Source organism: Plecotus auritus (assembly GCF_963455305.1).
Source record: "Plecotus auritus genome assembly, chromosome: 3".
NCBI lineage: Eukaryota > Metazoa > Chordata > Mammalia > Chiroptera > Vespertilionidae > Plecotus > Plecotus auritus.
The window spans coordinates 207865684-207887727 of NC_137772.1; the positions used below are offsets into that span (position 1 = coordinate 207865684).

General features: G+C 38.4%; 1 protein-coding gene across 2 annotated transcripts in view; it reads right to left on the bottom strand.

Moving 5' to 3' along the window:
* NTN4 (netrin 4) overlaps positions 1 to 22044 on the bottom strand; it is a 116377-nt gene that overhangs the window by 39281 nt on the left and 55052 nt on the right. For both annotated transcript variants that reach the window (XM_080661192.1, XM_080661191.1), the window contains exons 4-5: positions 3379 to 3505; positions 984 to 1172 (exon numbers count right to left, since the gene is read on the bottom strand). In XM_080661192.1, the coding sequence (XP_080517318.1) occupies positions 984 to 1172; positions 3379 to 3505 (316 nt within the window). The remainder of the gene's footprint in view (positions 1 to 983; positions 1173 to 3378; positions 3506 to 22044) is intronic.

Sequence of the window (22044 nt, forward strand, 5' to 3'; positions counted from 1 at the left end):
ATGTTGGTATCTCCTGCCTGATGTTAAAAATATGTATTTTTCAAAAGCACTGGACCTTTTCCTTTAAATTAAAAAACACACCAAGATTTTAAATGATTATTTCCCATTGTATTGCTCCCTTCCTGTCACTGTTTTGAGCCAGAACATGGAGTCCTTGATGGGGAAAGGAAGGGCATGATCATCAATCTCCATTAAGAGTCTTGAGTGGTTTGTCCTCTAATAATTTCTGAGTGAATAGACATGTAAATACTCATGTAGTTAGGTAAGCTGTTCAGCCACATTGGACATTGACTTAAGTTCTGCATGCACCCTTTACAGTCACATTTCAGATAATTGGACAGGCATTTTAAAATTCTACTCTTTTTTCCAAACAAACTTCTTGGAGTTATGCCAACAAAAAAACAGAATCCATTCTATATGAATTTGGTATTGGGTGGGGAAGAGAAGGGATTTATTATTATGTTCTAAATTTGTTTATGATACGGAGGTACATTAGAGCAGTGTCAAGCAAAGTACGTTCATACTGAAACCAAACAGGTGTTCAAGTTCACTCTAGAGATGAAAGCTAGAATGACCCAAGTGCAGGAAACCACTCTTTATTTTATTAACTTCAGTCTACTTATTATTGTCAATGCTCTACTCATATATTTTGTCTTAAGATAATTTTAAATATACCTCCCTCTTCATCATTCTTTTTTCTCTTATACTAGACATTGTGTTTTCCAAAATGTGGTGCTACAGAAAATAATTTTACTTCATGGAGAGTGAGAAAGGAGAATTTTTTTAAAATGAATATTATACTGTTTTCACCTAACAAGTTGAAAATTCTTGCCCTGTATCAATGAAATTAACTGATGAGTGTGAGTGTATTGTCTGAAATTTCACGACCTCTCTCCCTTGGACCAGCAAATGAAGGATGGAAAGATTCATCTCTTTTATACATATCATCCTTTTCTCCAGCAACCATGAATGAGTTCACTTACATTTGCAAGCATCTGGAGCAGAGAAGGGTCTCCGGAGGTCCCGGTAGAAGCCTGGCTTACATCGCTGGCAATGCTGGCCTTCTGTGTTGTGCTGACAGTCATTGCAGACACCACCACTGCGATTCCCTGATGCCTCCCACACATTAATGTCAAAGTGACAGGCATCAGCATGCCCATTGCACTTGCAGGCTGGAAAAGAAGCATGGAAGGAAAGCAAATCATTAAAAATAAAGTGGTAGGTTTTCTAATATTCAGTTAAATTTTTTAAATTTAAATTTTATTTTTTTGAAGAGTACATATTATCACAGTACATAAGAACCAAAACAATATAAATAGGTATACATTAAAAACTCTAGTCTCCCATCCCCATTTATCCTGTTTCCTCTTGCCTTTAATTGGTTACTACTTTCTTTAAAAAAAAAAATATATATATATATATATATATATATATATATATATATATATATATATAAATACATATATATTTATATATATATATTTTAATTGATTTCAGAGAGGAAGAGAGAGATAGAAACATCAATGGTGAGAGAATTATTGATTGACTGCATCATGCATGCCCCCCACTGGGGATCAAGACTGCAACCCAGGCATGTGCCTTGACTAGGAATCGAACTGTGATGTCCTGGTTCATAGGTTGATGCTCAACCACTGAACCACACCAGCCAGGAACTACTTACTTTTTTTAAAGTTTTGGGGTATTTTTGGTGTATATGTTTAGTGTTTTTTTATAGATTTTTTGAGATATAATTGACATATTAGATGTTTAAATTAAAAAATAAGTTTGAAGAGATGCCTGAAAGCCAATCAAATGTATATTTGTTTACGTAGGCAGAGATATAACGGTTACCTTAGCAACTGGAGTTGACATTTATTTTTGAAAGACTATTTGAATAGCCAATTTTTTTCTCTCTTTAATGGAAATATGTCACCATTTCCATTCCTGCTACTTCTCAAGGACCACTGTTATCCCTGTGGGTCCCATGCCTTACTTAGAAAACCCTAGATTGTCAGGCATTATTTGAAAATAATTCATATTGCAGATACAGGCCTGAATTTATGCTCACTAATGAGCCTGGAAAACACTTCTGTTTGACAGGAGTTAATAACTTGGTAGGTAGATTTATTTGTCTTTCTATTCATCAGCTATTATTGTACTGGTGAGTCAAGGTAGTCACTTATGGAAGCCTCAGTTTTCTTATAGAAGAGGTCAGTAGTGTTTCCTATGTAATCAATTTCTTAAATGCATATATAGGATTATTAGTCAATAGCACCAAGTGGCAAGTCTTTATGTTCTATATGTATTTAGATATGCAGTTGGATTCTCTGTAAAGGGCCAGCATGGCATTCTAGGAATTTAGGAGAAATTCTTTAGATTCTCTTGATGAGTGATTTAGAATAAGATTCCAGACCTTTTTCATGTGGAGGTCAACTGTATTTGAAAATGTTTGTGCTATTGTTTTTCATTGTTTCCTTGATATGTTATGATATTTTGAGAAGATTTATAATCTTTAAAAAGCATATTGTAAGATAATTTAAGATTTATGCTTAGAGGAAATCCTTTACATTTCCTAGAAACTAAAATAAATCAGTTATGATGCCAAATTATGTATGAGAAGAGACTTCTCACAACTTTACCCACAGACTTGCCTATAAAGCCCAGTAAAATTGAGGTTTGTGAGTATAAACATTGTTATGGGCATGTGGCTTTCTCTGAATATTTTGAATTGAAAAAAAGAACCCAATGATTCATATTCCCATATTTTTTACCCTTCTATCTAATTTCAAACCTTAAACTCAAAGTTAACCTGGTAATGCAGTCTCCTTCTTGACTGACTGGCATAATTTCAAATCTGATTTAGTACCATAGTATGAGGGGAAAGTATTTAATTTGGGATTCTGAAGATTTGGGACCAAGTCTTGACTCTATTTACTAATTTTGGAAAATTACTTAATCTTACTAAGCTTCAATTACCTGATCTTGAAAATGGGATTAACACCACCTGCTTTATAGGATTGTTTTGAGAAATGAATTCATGATTATAATTCATTAGCTCTACTATGAGGGTTATTGAATACCATTATCCTAGTTGTTCTTATGTCTGGCCATGTTTTTATGATGCCAAATGATTAGGAAGGGTGCTTAGGTACCCCAAAGTGGCCAAGAAAATGAGCAGCATATTCTTGGTAAAACAGTCATATTGGCAACTTGCAAGCTGTAATTCTTTCCAATAGTTGAGTGCATAGTGGGCAGTGATACTGGTATGTTTGTGTCAGTCACCCACCTCTTTACATTATGTTTCGGGAGACAACAAAGATTCCACAGATAAGCTTACTTTGTAAAGAAGGCTCTGAGTCTTCTAGGCTTGGTACTTACTTCTGCACTCTTTAGGAGATCCTGTTTTGCCATCAGCTGCCTCCCAGGGGCGATCATTGTACAATGGTGCACAATGTTGGCAGTGGGTGCCTGCTGTGTTGTGTTTACACATACACTTCCCATGGACCTACAAACAGAAATAAGTAAGAGCTATGAGCACAAACGGTGCTAGAAAAGAACATTTCTTCCCACAATCTCATCTCTTTAGTTGGCGTTAAAATATGACATCCATTTACCTATTTTTGTATATTTTTACATATTATATTTTAATTCAGTATAGAATATCTTCATAGCTAACTATCTGTGTATAGCTTTATTTATTTGAAATGTGTTTTCTAGAAGTAAAATTAAATGGTAAAAAATATATATCTTTAAGACTTTGAATACATTTTGTCAAAATGACTGGTTATTTTCTTTTAATCCCACAGTTTAGAGAAAGAGAGGAAAAGAGAGAAACATCAATTTATTGTTCCACTTATTTATACATTCATTGGTTGATTATTGTATGTGCCCTGACCGAGGATCAAACCTGTAACCTTGGTGTATTGGGAAGACACTCTAGCCAAGTGAGGTACCCAGCCAGGTATACAGTTCTTTTGTGTGTGTGTGTGTGTGTGTGTGTGTGTGTGTGTTTTCTGTGTTTGTTTGTTTGTGGTTTTTTTTTTTGAGAAACAGTATAAAAGGTAACTCAGCATAAAGGTAATAAATTATATCAACCAGTCAAAAAGTATTTAATAAATATATACAAGGGAGCCCTGGCCGGATAGCTCAGTTGGTTAGAGTGTCATCCAGATACACCAAGGTTTCAGGTTTGATCTTGGTCAGGGCACATTCAAGAATCAATCGAATAAATAAGCGGGAAAACAAATCAATCAATCTCTCTCTTTGTTTTTCTCTCTCTCCCCCAAATCAATAAACAAAAAAGAAAACTTAAATACACACACACACACACAAATATGCACACTGGAGATTCAATACGTCAGGTAATGTTTGGTCCACAAAGCACTACAAAATATAATTTCTGTCTTTAAGAGAAGTATAAATGTATCTAGAGAAAAAAGATTTACATTGAAAAAAATTACAGATAAAACTAGACAATAAATAAATACCTAAGAACAAAATGATGTTGGAATTAAAAGGTTGCGAAAATTACTATAGGTTGGCAGTTCTGGAGTGCTTTATGAGAAGGATTGGGTTTTGAGCTGGTCTGAAGATAGACAGTATTTCTGACAGTAGCGAAGAAAGTTACCAGGAAGAGGAAAGAAAATAAACCAAGGTGTGGTGCTAGGAGTCTAGGAATAATCTAAAATGTTTTGATTGCAATGGTAAAGGAACTATTAAAAATGACATGTATTTAGAATGGTCAGAATCAAAATGAGGTCCTAGAGTTCAACAAATCTGGAAATAGTTACACCAATACATTGATCTACTGCTTGACCTAATTTAACACTCCAGTAAGTTGTGTTATTTTACCCAAGAGCCCCTTTCTCTTTTAATTATCTTAATATCCTATATGTATAATACAAGGCTAATATGCAAATAGACCAAACGGCTGAACGACCGATTGCTATGACATGCACTGACCACCAGGGGGCAGACGCTCAGTGCAGGAGCTGCCTCCTGGTGGTCAGTGCTCTCCCCCTGTGGCTCACGGCTGGCGAGCACAGCAGCGGTGGCAGGAGCCTCTCACTCCTCTGCAACAGCACTAAGGAGGAGTCCCAGACTGTGAGAGGGCAAAGGCCAGGCTGAGGGACACCCCCCCCCGCCCCCGCCACAGTTCATGAATGTCGTGCACCAGGCCTCTAGTATATATACATATACGTATGTATTTATATATATGTCTTTATGGAGGCACTCTGAAAGTAGTATATATATTATCCAAGTATGATATATAACTGCTGTGGACCTTATATTCACATATTCAAGTTCAAGGATTACATAGTGCTTGGAGGACTACAGGCTACTTGTGAATAAACCACATGAGGCCTAAGAGTTATCATCTGGAAAATGTCATAAACAGTGATTTTGGTGGCCATCTTGCTAAATTTCATTTCTGTGTATTGTAATGTAAGGTTTTTGTGCTTAATAAAGATTGATTATAGCTGTCTTTTTAGCTTTTAGGGATTAGTAAATAAATACATATTACTTATTTGAGTGGGTAGAATTGGTTCCTCAGAGTACCATGATGTTGCCAAAATTTTTGTTGGTTTTCTTTGTAGAAACTCAACTAATGTTATAATTCAATTTACTGGTTTGTTCTTGGAATGCCCAATTGTGAAGTGAATTATAGTTACCCATTTTCTTGGGCTTCTCTTTGTGACCATTTTTCTATAGGAGCTACTGATATGGAAAGTCCCATGGAGTTGTAAGAGTTTACTATACATCTTCATTTTCACATCCAGGCAAGCTCTAAAGACAAATTTGCACTTAAATTTGGAGGTCTGTAGGAATTTAATTTCTACTGGTCTATAAGAGTGAGGTCTTTTCATCCTAGCTCCAGGATATCTGATTTTTCATATATTCTGGAAGAAATGCTCTAGTCCTACTGCTCTTATTAAATATTTTTAATTTCAGAGAGGGAGGGAAAGGGGGAGAGAGATAGGAACATCAATGATGAGAGAGAAACATTGATTGGTCGCCTCCTGCACACCACACACTGGGAATCGAGCCTGCAACCTGGACATGTGGTCTGACATGGAATCGAACTGTGACCTCCTGGTTCATAGCTCAATGCTCAACCACTGAGCAACACTGGCTGGGCTTATTAAATCTTTTAAATTCAACATTCCTTAACATCATGAAAATGGAAACTCTTTATCAAATAACTTCTGCATAGTAAGATTCTTTAAAGACTCTCAGTAAAAACTGAATAACTTTGTTTACTTGTATGAGATGCTGATTTCAAACAAAATGGAATCTTTGGAAATACTGAATAAGAAAAACTTTCCAAAGTTGAAGAGTTTAGTAAAGTGAAGACAAACTTGTGTAGCTGAAGGAAGTTGGTAGCATAATGAAGATCAGTCAGAGAAAGACAAGTACTATATAATTTTACAAAATGGTAAATCTAATAAACAAAATAAACTAACAAAATAGAAACAGACTCATAGATAGAGAACAGTCTTACAGCTATCAGAGGGAAGGGGGCTTTGCGGGGGTGGATGAAAAAGGTGAATGTATTAAGAAGTACAAATTGGTAGTCACAAAATAACCCTGGGTATGTAAAGTACAGCATAGGGAATATCCTATATTAGTAGCCCTGCACACGAATCCATGCGCCAGTAGGTCGCTGCTGCCCTCCTGTAGCTCCCCCCACCCCCCTCTCTCCCCCCGCATAGCTTGCTGCCCCACCCCCTCCTGTAGCTGTCAGCTGCCCGCTTGTAGTTCACTGTCCCACCCTCCCGCAGATCCATGATCTGGTTGATATGCGGTTGATCGTTATGCCTCAGGGCGTAATGGATAATTAGCATATTCCTCTCTTATTATATAGGATAATAAGAGGCTAATATGCAAATTGTCCCCTCAACTGGGAGTTTGATGGCCTGCGTCCCCTTACCCTGGCTGGCCAGACCCCACTGGTAACGAATTTGTGCACCAGGCCTCTAGTAGTCAATAATAGTCTAATAACTATGTATAGTGCCAGGTTAGTACTTGAAATATTATTATTATATTTCAGCTTATACTTTCCAACAGCCAGTGGTACCCATGTGTATTTTCTGATAATGTTCAGAATTTTAAAAGGTTGTTAATTCTTATTTACTGCCTTTTTGCATCCTTTATACTTTTTAACAACCATGTATACAGTACTATATAAAGATAGATACTACAAAGTACTGTTAGTTTTCTTTAGAGGAAGTAAACTATCATTATAGGTCAATGTTTCAGGTTTGGTCCTGGAATACCCACAGCTCATAGGTTAGCCCTGGCCCACAAATTCCAGGCTTCGGGAGGCCACAGACATTTGGGGATATCTCATCAAACATTCACATGTATCACAAGATAATGTGGACAGGTCAGTTCCCCCTAGAGTAAGGATTTCAGAGCATTTCCTTGTTTCCCACATGCTGAGAATTGGGATGACCTCCCAGGGTCTGAAAGATGCCAGCCCAGCAAATTTTTCTGCACACAAAAAAAAATTCAAGGAGCTGTCATTTTGAGTATTACCCAAAATAGCTGTAAATCATTATCTAGATCATTTGAAACAAGAAATCCTTCCTCAGCGATACAACTGTTACTGTTCAAGCTTGAAAGATCACCCACTATTTGATGCTTGTGAAAAATGTGCAAGTAAAACTAGGTCTTCATTGAAAAAACAACAAAGGAAACTTTAGTAACAACTTAGTTAAACATAGCTCTTATTTGGTACACAAACATAAACTAGATAAAGAGCAGAAAAATGGGATTGTGTACTTAAGATTTATTTGAAGAGGAGTGGAATCTGGCTAACTATTTAGAAAATGAGAAATCTACTTTAACAATAAATCTATAGTTCCTGATTATCTAAGAGGTACACCTTGGCGTTTTGGGTACTCTATGAGTTTTATACTCCCTCCATTATAATAAAAGTACTTTACAAAATTTTTCCAACTTATATCTAATATTATTTATTTGTTACTACTATTAACCTACTTGCAGGTCACTTTTAGCATATTTATCTTACAGGGAGGAACTCATACAAACTTTGAACCAGTAATTTAAAGAATTATTAGAACAGCATGCTCATTAATAGCTGTGTACTTCAGTGACAAATATTTATATATATATTATAGCCAAATAAATACAAAGAAAAAATGCCATTATTTATTTATTTTTATATCTGAGGCTACAGACTCAGGAATCTAGATGGGGAGCAAAATGAAGAAATTATCATCTTTGAAACACATCATTGGAAGATACACAAGTCTTGCCTAGAAAAGCTGCTTTTTCCAATTATTGTTCTTTTTGGGGCGGAAAGCCTTTAGTAGTCAGCAATCATGGAGTTGAGGAAATTATCCATGACAAGAGGTGGTGAGAATCTGGCCATTGACAGTGTCAGGCAAATGGGTTGAACAATCAGTTATCAAGATGTTGTAGAATATTTAAATATTAGATGGAAGATTGGCCTAGAAAACTTTTAGGGTCCTTCTAGTCTTAACGTTCTATGATTTTTAAAAATACTAGAGGCCTGGTGCATGAAAATTCATGCACTGGAGGGGGAGTCCCTTAGCCCGGCCTGCCCCCTCTCACAGTCCAGGAGCCTTCAGGGGCGGGAGGTGACCTGGTGATCAGGGGAAGGTGATGCCCATCACATCTCTGCTGCTGCCACTGCCAGCAGCGCAAGCCTCGGCTAGCCCTCGTTACCTGAGCCTTGGCCCTGGGTGGCTGTGCAGCTGCCATCCGAGGCTTGCCTGCACCTTGGGCCAGCCCTGGACGACTGGGGGGTTGAGGGGAACTGGGGGACTCCAGAGGCAGGCGCACCTGCTGCCTTGGCGGGGCTGAGGGGACTGGGCGCTGCCATCTTGTGGCTGTGGGTGCCGCCATCTTTGAGGGCATGGCAGTTAATTAGCATATTCCCTCCTTATTGGCTGTGGGTGCCACCATCTTTGCGACAGCATGAGGGTCAATTAGCACATTCGCTCTTTATTAGATAGGATTTTTATTAACTTCAGAGAGTAAAGGATAGGGAGAAAGAGAGAGAAACATCAATGATGAGAGAGAATCATTGATCGGCTTTCTCCTGCATGCCCCAAACCAGGGATCGAGCCCACAACCCAGGCATGTGCCCTGACCAGGAATTGAAGCATGACCTCCAGATTCATAGGTCAACGCTCAACCACTGAGCAACATCGGTTGGCCTTAAGTTTCTATGATCTTAAGGTTTCCTTCTTTGTGTTGGTTGTAGGCAACTATTCATAATCCTTTATTAGCTACCAGAGAAGAAGCAAATGTCCTATGGCTGGGTCCTGTTGCCATCTCAACAATGCAGATCATCTGAAAATCAAACAAGAGACAGCTAGGAGAATATCTGTTCTTTCTTGCAGGCACTACTTGTGACACAAATGAAAAAGTAAATGTTAATAGTTTCTGAAGACAGACTTTCATTTGTCAATATTGACTATACCTTAAACTAAGACCTATTCTTTCTGATGTTTTCCCCACTGTTTTCCTATTTTTACATTGCATTTTTCCCATTGCTTGTGACTCAAGAAGTAATAGAACAAATATCATTCTAGCTCCTTCCTTCAAAATAAAGGTATATTTCATCATCTATTGATGCTCACCACAGACATTCACCATAATGGAATTACCAAAGCAAAAAACCAATCTGTTAATGCTTTGGAGGAGGCACATTAGCAGAATTCTTTTAGAAGCGTGTGACAAAATTTGCTTCCTAATGCATTCCAAGGAAGAAAGACACAACTGTTATTTATGTCCAACTAAAAATTCTGATGAAAGTTAGTAGGGAAAAGAAAGATTTTACAGCTAAGTATTCAGAAAGTCTTGAATCATAAATGGAGTAATTTCTTTATGCTGTTGTGCCATTACTTTTTACACACACACCATTTTATTTTAATTTTTTTATCAGTCTACTGGGTTGTATACCTGAAACTAATATAATATTGTATGCCAACTGTAATTGAAAAATAAAAAAAAATATTTAAAGTAAAAAAAAGAAAATCTTTTTTTCATATCATCATTGGAACTTTTAAAATTTTTTCTGAAAAGAGGATGCAAACAGTCCCCTACTCTATGAACCAAAGGAAAATGCTTCTGTAACAGCAGCTGCAGCAATTCACGAACCTCCACTTAGCTATGACAAATGATTTAGAAGTGGAACAATGCTATGTAGCACTTTAAGACAAAATGTGAAGGCAAAAACTGATTACTTTCTAAAAAGATAGTATGTCCTTTTTAGAGAAAAGGATTAACTTTTAAAAGAATGAACTTCTTATGCATGAAAAGAGATAAATTCTAATAACAGGCTAGCCTGTTAGGACCTGTTCCTCTTACGCAGGACAAAAACGCGCACAACAATGCTGCAGCACAGACCTTTGAATAGAAAGCATTGTAAGAAAACATGTCTTTTCATTAACGAATAAAATATTCCTTTTTCCCATTAAAGGTTTGTATGTTTCAATTTAACAGAAGAGGGAGTTCTATGGTGAATATGAAGCATAATAATTGAGTTTGGTGGGAAAGGGACCTTGAAACATTCTGTCAGAATGGGGGCAAAATAGGTTGAAGGCTGAGTATTCCAAAGCTTTGCCCAATAATATATATAGCAACAATGCAAGCAATTGAAAGCTCTGTAATCTATTCATTGGTCTGTATTTGAACACTAGAGAAAACAGCTCTTGTCAGAAAGTATGAACAATAAAACAAAAATAGATATAGAGCAGAAGCAGTCATGATTAAAGAAGGAAAATTGGGCAGTACTTCTCTCTCCCCCCCTAGCCAGCTGCCTGAAATTCTTCCTGTAGAGGTTCATCTTTTAGCTCCTCAATGCTGTTTAAGTCTAGGAGCTCCCTACAAGAATGCACTTACACTCAAAAGGGGAAAAACCTTAAGTTATTAGCAACAAACATATCAACTGGGATTACTGCCATCTGTTCTCAATCCTAGAACTGGACAGAGTTAGCTACCTAGACAAGGAAGTGACTTTTTGGTGGAGGCAAAGGGAATGTCTTAAGAAGAGAGGGAAGGAGCCAAAGGCAACTGTGCCTACTTCACTCTTGTGCCAAGAACCTTGCTCTGGCTGACAGAGCTGGAAAAAAGTATGAATGGAACAATGCAAATTTCATAAGAAAACTGCATTTAGTACACTGAATGTAATCATGTGTTTATCTGCCTTTCTCCACTAGATTATACATCCTTGAAGGGAAGAAGAAACAAGTGACTTAAATTTCTTTGAAATTTAACTCATTTGTTTTCAACAAATGTGTTAATTTTTTTTCCATTCAGCATATATATATATATATATATATATATATATATATATATATATATATCTTAAATTCTTTATTGTTTAAAGTATCACATAAGTCTCTTTTTCCCCACATTGACCACTCCCTGGCAACCCCCACCTCCCAGCACATGCCCTCCCCCTCCATCCCCCACATCTGTGTCCATTGGTTATTCTCATATGCATGCATACAAGTTCTTTGGTTGATCTCTTACCCCCTCACCCCCCGCCTTCCCTCATAGGTTGGACAGTCTGTTTGATGCTTCTATAACTCTGGTTCTACTTTTGTTCATCAGTTTATGTTGTTAATTATATTCCACAAATGAATGAGATCATGTAATATTTATCTTTCTCTGACTGGCTTATTTCATTTAGCATAATACTCTCCAGTTCCATCCATGCTGTTGCACATGGTAAGAATTCCTTCTTTTTTACAGTAGCATAGTATTCCATTGTGTAGATGTACCACAGTTTTCTAATCTACTCATCTGCTGATGGGCATTTAGGCTGTTTCCAAATCTTAGCTATTGTAAATTGTGCTACTATGAACATAGGGGTGCATATATCCTTTCTGATTGGTGTTTCTGTTTTCTTGGGTTATATTCCTAGAAGTGGGATTACTGGGTCAAATGCAAGTTCCATTTTTAATTTTTTGAGGAAACACCATACTCTTTTTCACAGTTCATTCAGCCAATATGTATTTAATGGAGCATCCAGAACCTTAAGTATGAAGTTTAGTTCTATTTTTAAAATTTCCCAAGAAGGCAGAGTACTAATTATGCATTTCAAGTGAAAATGAGGTACTTTAAATTTTCACAAAGGAGGATTTGGGGGAGGGTAGGATTTAAAGACATTCAGATTTGTCTACAGTGCTTCCTATAAGGGATATACTAGCTCACATCTGAGCAAGGCTTGTAGGTAAAAATGTTCTTATGTGTAGCAGTTATCTATAGTTGTTCTGGGAGATCTGTGAGCCCAAGGAACAGGGTCAGTCATGGAGGGAAATGGAAGTAATCCTATCTAATAGAAGAGTAATATGCAAATTGACCATCACTCCAACACACAAGATTGCTGCCCACATGTAGTCAAAGATGGCTGCCCCCATGTGGACACAATGTGGCTGCCACAAGATGGCCAGCAGGAGAGGGCAGTTGGGAGGGACCAGGCCTGCAAGGGAAGGCAGTTGGGGGCGACTGGGCCTGCAGGGGAGGGCAGTTAGGGGTGACCAGGCCTGCAGAGGAGGGCAGTTAGGGGCATACAGGCTGGCAGGGGAGCAGTTAGGCATCAATCAGGCTGGCAGGGGAGTGGTTAGGGGGTGATCAGGCTGACAGGGAGAAGCAGTTAGGGGTAATCAGGAAGGCAGGCAGGCGAGCAGTTGGGAGCCAGCAGTCCTGGATTGTGAGAGGGATGTCTGACTGCCCGTTTAGGCCCAATCCTGGTAGGGGTCCCAGATTGGAGAGGGTGCAGGCTGAGCTGAGGGACACCCCTCCCCCCCCCCCCCGGTGTATGAATTTCATGCACTGGGCCTCTAGTAATAATTATAATGATGATGATGATGATAATAAATAATAACAATAATAGTAGTAGTAGATAATTGGGTAGCATGATGTCCTGATGTGCAAGCCACTGTTCTAGGCATTGCATAAATATCAACTCATTGGATTTACACAAGATAAGGTAGGTACAATTATCATTGCCATTTCACAAAGGAGAAAACTGAAGTTCAAAAGTTTAAGTAATTTGCCTAAGGTCACAAAAGCCAATATGTCATGGAGCTATTTGAATTCTAGCAGTCTGACTCAAAGCCACCATCTTAACCCCTAAAATATGCCATTATAAGTCCCTAGAGAGTAGGATTTTTGAGTGATCCACTTTGGCCAAGGCTATTCAGATTCTTATCTAAATAAAGCTGGTGTTTTCCAAGCCTATTTGTCCTTGAAGAGTTCTTCAGGACAATTAGTCTCATTCCTCTGGTAGAAGTCTAGCAGCTTTTGGGATAGGTGAACACAGAAAGATTAGCCCCCATTTGCCACATTGGCGTGAGTAAGTTCAGGGAATGTAAGGATAGGGAATCCTTTTAGATCCTCATTGGTTCATTGTAAAATCTGTCTATGCACTGACCATTCAGCTGCCTCCTGTGCCATTTCTGCACCACTTCAAGCATTAACAGGCCTACTTATCAGAAACTCCAGTGAAGAAATTTACAAAAGGAGATGATAACAGGAATGGAAATGAACTCCAGTTACAAGATTGGTTCTTTGTGGATAACACCTCCTTTATATTATTTACTCTTCCTATTAGGTATGATCTACTTTTACAGTCTGTTTTAATTTAGGTTATGAAGAATGGTGAGAACATCTATATATAAAAGGCTAATATGCAAAGTGTCCCCTCAGGAGTTCAACTGGGAGACTGGGAGTTTGATCACTCGTTATGATGTGTGCTGACCACCAGGGGGTGGTGTGGAACGAAGGAAGGCCCTGGCCAGCAGCCAGGGAAGGGAGGCCCTGGTCAGCAGCTGGAAGGCTCCGATTGGCCCTGATCATTGGCCAGGCCTAGAGATGCTACCCATACACGAATTTTGTGCACCAGGCCTCTAGATGAGTATAACTTAATGACTTAGGTAAATTTCTAGATTCAGATTGCTGGTTATTTTCATTTTTTCATGTACACAATTTTGTATGCTCCAAAGCTTTGATTTATGTATCTAAATGGCAGTTTATCTGTACCATTGTGCATGCTATTTACCATAAGAGATCAGGAGTTGAAGGAGTAGTCAGAAGCATGCATACACACATACAAAGTTTCCAAATGCTACCAAACCTGCCTACAACAAATGATGGGCCTTAATTCCAAAATTGCTTAAAGACCTTTGTTTTGTAGTATTACAACTAGAACTAAGAACTCAAATCAAGTTTTGTGGTTTATCTTTCAACATTCATTATGGCCCCTTTTGTGAAAATTAGATAATTAGTCAAAATCAAAATCAAACAAACGAAACCAACCCTCCCTACCTCCAAGCCCACCCATTAGCAGAAAGGAAGGCAGAAACTGCTCCAGAGCAGAGAAAAGCATAATTCAAGCCTTTCAAATTAATTGCACAAAAACTTTTAGGTTTAAAAATATTGTTAATAAAATAACCCCTCTTTTTAAAGCTAAGTAAAAGGAGGCTTTAAAATATTACCATTTAAAAAATCTATTGGGCCAACAGTATGTTTTTTTAGTGAGCACTTTGCTTTAAATTTTAGATTCTTGAGTAATTTTAGGTAGGATTCTTTTATCCTTCAGAGTAATGATTTCCTAGAACAAAGCAAGTCTTTTTCTTTTTGTGAGTTCAGGGATAGAAACTATTTTTATTTTATTTATAACCATGGGTGAAAGAGGTTCAAATGTAACATCTTTTTGGAACCCACATTATCAGAATATCCTTTCTTTGCATATTTCCCTGATTAACAAATAATATTCTTTGTGTTGGGAAAAATTGTGAAAGACTTTGAAATGTCCCTCTCCCTCTTCCTCACCCCCCGACAAAAAAAAAAAAAAAGAAAAAGATTACAGTGTTCTGTCTAGCACACCTTTCTGGGTTAGCTCTGCCTTTTATTATCATTGAATTATTTCTCAGCTCTCTAAGTTGTAGAAAATTAATAATAATGAAAATAATTCCTGTTCATAGAAATGCAAGTCAGCTGTGTCTGGTAAGAATACAATTAACCATTGCCTTTCATATTGACCTGTTTTTCATCAATTTGTAAATATATTTCCAGCATTCTTTATTTGCCTATGTATGTGTGGTTCTTTGAATTTTCCTTTGAACACTTTATAATGTCTTACTGACATTAATAACTCATTAATAATGAGTTAAATAAACTCATTGGCACTTGTTTACTAGTATTTTGTATCTGTATGACAGTCATGACCTTACTCTTCAAGAATATTTAACTTCTATTTTTAATCTTGAGGATGTACTTCTGAAAGTGGAATTTCAACATGTTTTATAAAGCTAAACTAGAGGCCCGGTGCACAAAATTCATGCACGGGGTTGGGGGTCCCTCAGCCCGGCCTGCACCCTCTCACAATCTGGGACCACTGGGTCCTATCCGCTCGTCTGCCTGCCTGCTTGATGGCCCCTAACCACTCGCTTGCCTACCTGATCACCCCTAACCACTTGCCTGCCTGCCTGATTGCCCCTAACCACTCTGCCTGCCTGCCTGATTGCCCCTAAATGCTCACCTGATCGCACCTAACCACCTCTGCCTCAGCCCCCACCATGGCAGGCTTCATCCGAAAGGACGTCCAGAAGGTTGTTTGGCTGTCTGGTTTAATTAGCATATTACACTTTTATTATTATAGATGCGTTTTGAATGTCTTATATTGTCACACGATTAATTCTACTAGCTTCCTCTTTTCATTGTCATCAGGCACTTTATCTTTCTTCTGATGACTGTAATAAATATTTCTGCCATAAAAATGCAAATAGCATTGAACTGAAAATTGTAATGCCCAGAAGGCTTTTGAAGATTACATTTAGATATGATCATACTATTACCAAGTTATGAGATTTTTTTCTTTTACTTCATTTCATAGAACTGTTTCATATTTGTTCTTTGTTTCCAATGGGTTTTAAGAATTATTTCTGACAACCAGGTTTTTAAAAATGTCTATCCAGTACATGCCTTTATTTGGTTAAATCCTGTGAGTATATGCATAATTTGGGTTCAGATTTGCTTGTATACAATGGCAATAAAGTAAGGCTCTCTGATTCTAAGACTTTCTTGCCTTAAAATATTAAATTAGCTTCTTTTCTCTAAAAGCCACAATTTCTTCAGCTGCAAAGATATAAACAAATACCTTTATATTCTTGCTGCAGTTCTTGTCCATAGATATGTTGCTGGTGAAAATGGGGTCCTTATGGTGTTGGGAGAAAAGCATTTCAGGGGCCACGTACGGAAGGATGAGGTATGGTGGTAAGATTTATTGAAACTGGAGCAAACACAAAGCTGTCCCAGGTTGTTTTCATCAAACCCAGAAGAAAGGCCAGGGTCCAGAAATTTTGTGCCATTGGTTCAATCTAGTACAGTTCCTGTCTCCAGCTGGCCAGCCTAGCCTCTGTTCCCAGCTGCACTCCAGCTAGGGCTGTGCTGCCATCCCCAGTACCTAGGCTCACACTTAGAGCCCATGCATGGGGACCATGTTTGGGCCCCCCTCAGCTGCTAGGCCTACATGGCTGGTACAGAGAGAATGTCAGTGCAGGAGCGCACGTTACGGGGCCAGAGGCCCTTGTTAGGCTTAGATTATATTATCTTGGGCTTTCAAACTGACCAATCTCTTTCCCAATACCTTGAAGGCTTGTTCTGGGCTCTCCCCCTAACCAATCCATTTCATAGATCTTCCAGGGTCTGCATCCTTATCCAGTCTTATCCTTTTCCCAGACTATACACTCCTCCGTGTGATTGCCATCTTAGCTTCTACTACACATGCCTCATAGTAGAAGAACCTCCCCTGTGTCATCTGCTGAGCCTGTGCCCAGCAGAGGAATTTCCCCTTTATTGGTTTTATTTCTTCCTCCATAATCCTGGCTATTGAATGCTAACGATCCTTCCTGTCCACTTTGGGGATTAGGTCTCAAGGGTAGAGGATGCAATAGTCCCCTGGGGAGTGTGTGAAGCAGGCTTATTGTTGGATTCATCTCCCTAGTAGATTAGGCGGCGGCGGCTTCTTCCTCTTCCTCCTCCTCCTCCTCCTCCTCCTCCTCCTCCTCCTCCTCCTCCTCCTCCTCTTCTTCTTCTTCTTCTTCTTCTTCTTCTTCTTCTTCTTCTTTAGATTAGGCTTCTTAATGTCTAATTCCATTTGCTCCATTCTTTTTTATTTTTATCTTTTATTTTTATTGATTTCAGAGAGGAAGGGAGAGGGAGAGAGAGATAGAAACATCAATGATGAGAGAGAATCATTGATCGGCTGTCTCCTGCACGCCCCCTACTGGGGATCGAGCCCGCAACGTGGGCATGTGCCCTTGACCAGAATCCAACCCAGGACTTTTCAGTCCACAGGCCGGCACTCTATCCACTGAGCCAAACCAGTTAGGACCCCATTCTTTATTAATATCCAGCTACCTACACTAACAGACAACTTTGAATTTCCTATAATACTATATAAGAAACTATCTCAGTATAAAGCTAAGCAATTAAATTTCAAACAAAATTGTTGCCCCATAACTGTGTTGAGTGACTAGGATAGTTGCTAATAGCCATTCAACCACTCCATCTCTGCTCTTCATTTGATCTCAGTTATGTGTTTTCATAATTTCATTTTGCACTTGTCTTTTTATATTTAAACTTTTCTAAGGCTACAATGCAAATCAGAATAGGGAGCAGAACTCCCATGAGAGTCCTAAAATATTAGAGGCTCCATCTAAGAATAGTGATGTCATCAGATGGATTTTTCCCTTCCCACAAACACCTAAAATAACTTCTTATGATAAAATCTCATTGAAGGGAAAAAGGGAACAGATCAATGTCAATTTCTTAGTATCTATTTAATTTAAAAAAGAAATAGCAGAAGTGGAATTAACAATATAGAATTTCTAATATGCTGTTAAAACTATTAACAACTATGGGGCAAGAACCTGGGAAACTGAGTGAAGGCAAAAACTAATAGAACACATTTTGTAAGCAAGTTATTTGTCAAGAAACATTAGATTTGAGAATGAAGAAACATTTTGTGATGGTTTTGTTCAAGGCCTTTTAGGATTTAGATGGTTTTTATAAATGATGTGGGGACCAGGTAAATTCTATTAGAAATGCTGTGGGGGATTATTAAGTACTTTACATCCGTTGACATTCACTTGTTCAATGTGCTCACATAGCTTCTGGTTATTTTAAAGGAAAATTCCTTGTCAAAGGCTATTTTGCATTCTCTTACGAAGTTTTTTTTTTTTTTTTAATTCATTCTAGTTCACATTTCCCACTTCTTCCTTTTTTCTTAACAGCTCTGTCTGACTGTCACTCCGTATTCTATACAGTGCAGAGGGTGTTACAAAAGTTGACTTGTTTAAGATAAATGAGTCCCTGATTGTAATACAAGAAGCCAGTTGCTAGGGCATGTTTTCTTCTATGTCTTTTGTTGTTGAATTAATTCATTCACATGGTTCTTTTTATATTGAAAAACTGCTTGTTTCTTGGTGAGCCTTATAAAACATAGTGTTCACTATTGAGTATGCTCATATGAAAGATCAATAATGATGTATAAAAAACTTATGCTTCTTTGGCAACTCTATCCGAATGCAGTCATTAACAAATCTATGATCATCAGTATAATGATGAAATAACAGTCACAGCCACAGCCACAGATACTGAAAGAATTGGTTTTCTTCAATACCCACCCATCCAAAGCTATTGCTTTTTAAAACAGTCAGCTTGAAAAACTGGAACTTGAAAATCTATAATAATAAAAGGGTAATACGCTAATTAGACCGGATGTCTTCTGGACGTCATTCTGGACGTCCTTCCTGATGAAGCCGGGGCTGGAGGGAAGCAGCCTGGGTCCCAGGTGCTGGAGAGAAGCTGGTGCCAGCAGCCAGGGGAAGGAAGGTCTACTCTTGCATGAATTTTCATGCATTGGGCCTCCAGTAAATATATAAAATCCCTATATAACCAGCCATGGTATTTAGTTAGTTTGTTTTTTAGTTATTAATTTTTCTTATTGGAATTATATTCACGTAACAAAATTCATCATTTAAACCATTCTAAATCATACAATTTAGTGCAGTGGTTCTCAACCTTTCTAATGCCACGACCCTTTAATACAGTTCCTCATGTTGTGGTGACCCCCAACCATAAAATTATTTTCCTTGCTACTTCATAACTAATTTTGCTACTGTTATGAATCATAATGTAAATATCTGTGTTTTCCAATGGTCTTAGGCGACCCTGCTAGCGGTCTCCACCTGTGGGAACCTGTGGGTCGTGACCCACAGGTGGAGAACCGCTGCTGTAGAGCCTAAGACCATCGGAAAACACAGATATTTACATTATGATTCATTAACAGTAGCAAAATTATAGTTATGAAGTAGGAACGAAAATAATTTTATGGTTGGGGGTCACCACAACATGAGGAACTGTATTAAAGGGTCGCGGCAGTAGAAAGGTTGAGAACCACTGATTTAGAGGTTTTCAGTATATTAAAAAAAAGTGTGCAATCATTACCACCATCTAATTCTAGAGCATTTTCAAAAGAAACCTTGTGCAGCACCTGAGCCCTGTTCACCCCCATCCACCTGAGCCACAGCGCCCGAGTCCCCACGCGGATGTGTGGTGAGCATGGCTGGACGCTGTGGGCCGGGGCACAGCGTGGGCCTCTTGGCCACCTAGCGGCACCACACGGAAGCTGGGCGGTCAGCGTACTCTCTCCCAGCCGGCCTTGCTGACTGGCCTCTGCGGGGAGCAGAAGATGCTGCGTAGGTGTGGGGCAGGCTCTTTGCAGGCACCAGGCACCTGAGTGTGGGGCGGGGGGGGGGGGGGGGGGGGGGGACAGGGGGGCGCTTCCCAGGCGCACGAGCTCTGGCATTCCAGGAGGGGGTAGCAGGGGGAGTGAGAGCGAGCTTGGTAGACACCTCGCATTCTCACTGCACCTCGGTCCCCATCACCCCTGCCCCCAGAGAGGTTGCAGCGCATCGCTGACACCCCCATGTTCTGCACCACCCCCTGGTGGGCAGCGCACGTCATAACGAGCGGTCGAACTGCCGGTAGAACAACTGCCCGAGGGGATAATTTGCATATTAGGCTTTTGTTATATAGGATACTATTCCATAAAAATATTATGGATTGATATACCACATTTTGTTCATTCATTCATCAGTTGCTGGACATCAGATTGTTGCCACTTGGGCTACTATGAGTAATGCTACTATGAACATTCATGTACAAGATTTTGTGTAGACATAGATTTTCAGTTCACTTGGATATATAACTGAGGAGAATTGCTGGCTCATATGGTAACTGTATTAAATTTTTTAAGAAACTGCCAGACTGTTTTCCATAGCAGCAGCACCATTTTGCCTTCCCACCAGCAATGTATGAGGGTTCCGATTTCTCCACATGCTCCTCAACACCTGGTGTTATGTCTTTTTTATTAGTCATCCTAGTGGATATGAAGTGGTATTGCATTGTGGTTTTGATTTGCATTTCCCTAATGACTAGGGACTGCAAGCATCTATTCATGCACTTATTGGCTATTTGCATAGTTTCTTTAGAGAAATGTCCATTCAAACCTTTGTCCATTTTAAATTGCATTCTTCTTTTATCATTATGTGGATAAATGTGGCATAAAGAGAATAAATTTTGGAAACAGATACATAGGGTATCTAACCCCTGATCTCAATAATCTTGGAAATGTTCCTTAATAGCAAGATACATGTTTCTCCCTATAAAATAAAGATAATGATACTGGCCCCTTGTGTTTATTTGAGGATTAAAATAGAAGATGTATGTAGATGTGTGAAAGAGAATATAAAAAACAATAACTATTAATGTTACTAACATTATCTCAAGTGAATAACATTATTATATCTTATTTTTAAAATGTTATTGATGCCTGGCCAGTGTGGCTCAATGATTGAGTGTTGACCTATGAACCAGGAGGTTACAGTTAGATTTCCTGTCGGGGCAGATGCCCGGATTGTGGGGCTCGATCCCCAGTGTGGGGAATGCAGGAGGCAGCCCGTCAATGATTTTCATCATTGATGTTTCTATCTCTCTCTCCCTCTCCCTTCCTGTCTGAAATCAATAAAAATATTCTTTAAAAAATGTCATTGGTTAATTTATTTATATATTGACCCAGGATTTTTAAAATCTATTTAATGTTAGACATTATGAATGGTCCACTATTTTCCATTAAAGAATCAGACAGTTTAGCAGATAGGGAAAGTTTGATATGTAAGCAAATAATTATAATACAGTGAGGTAAATGTCTTGAGAGAGGTAGAGGGGACTCTGAAAGGGTAGAGAAATGATTGGGGTTTTGTGTCAAGGCCACTAACAACCTGAATGTTTGACGAAATAAGCTGTAATTCTTTGCTTTGCAAAATGTTAATGAAGTGAGGTGGCAAAGTGTAATCCAACAGTGTTAAATTCCCTTTTTATTATATTTGAGAATTGAATTAACTTACAAATAAGAATTAGAAAAGTAGTAGACTACCACTATGATCTTTAGCCTCTATTCAGCATATGGAAATACTAGGATCCCACATTCTCTTTAATTTTAATGCCTACCAGCGCCTTCTCTGGGAAACAATGAAACCACTGCCCTTCAAGAATTCTGAGAGCTGACCTAGCCAGCTGAATTACATGCCTGCTAGTGGTGCCTTTAGAGATGCAAAAATAAAAGGCAAAGGACACTTGATCAGTGTTTACTCTTACGAATTGCGTAATTATTTATATTATATATGAAATATTTAATAGTGGAACACATGTAATCTTTTTTTCTATTTTTAATATGTAAGCTCTCTTAAAGCTAAATATATTGTAGTTTTTGAAACCATATTTCTTTTTTCTTTATATCTAAGGAGCTAGGGAGAAAAGTTAAAAAGATATTAGATTCTATATAACTAAAAAAATCTTATAATGAGTTAACAGGTACTGTAGTTCTTCTGTATCACCATACATGTACTGTTTTATTCCATTAAAATATTGACATTGCTAAGATATAATACAACTGTAGTTCCAATTATAGTA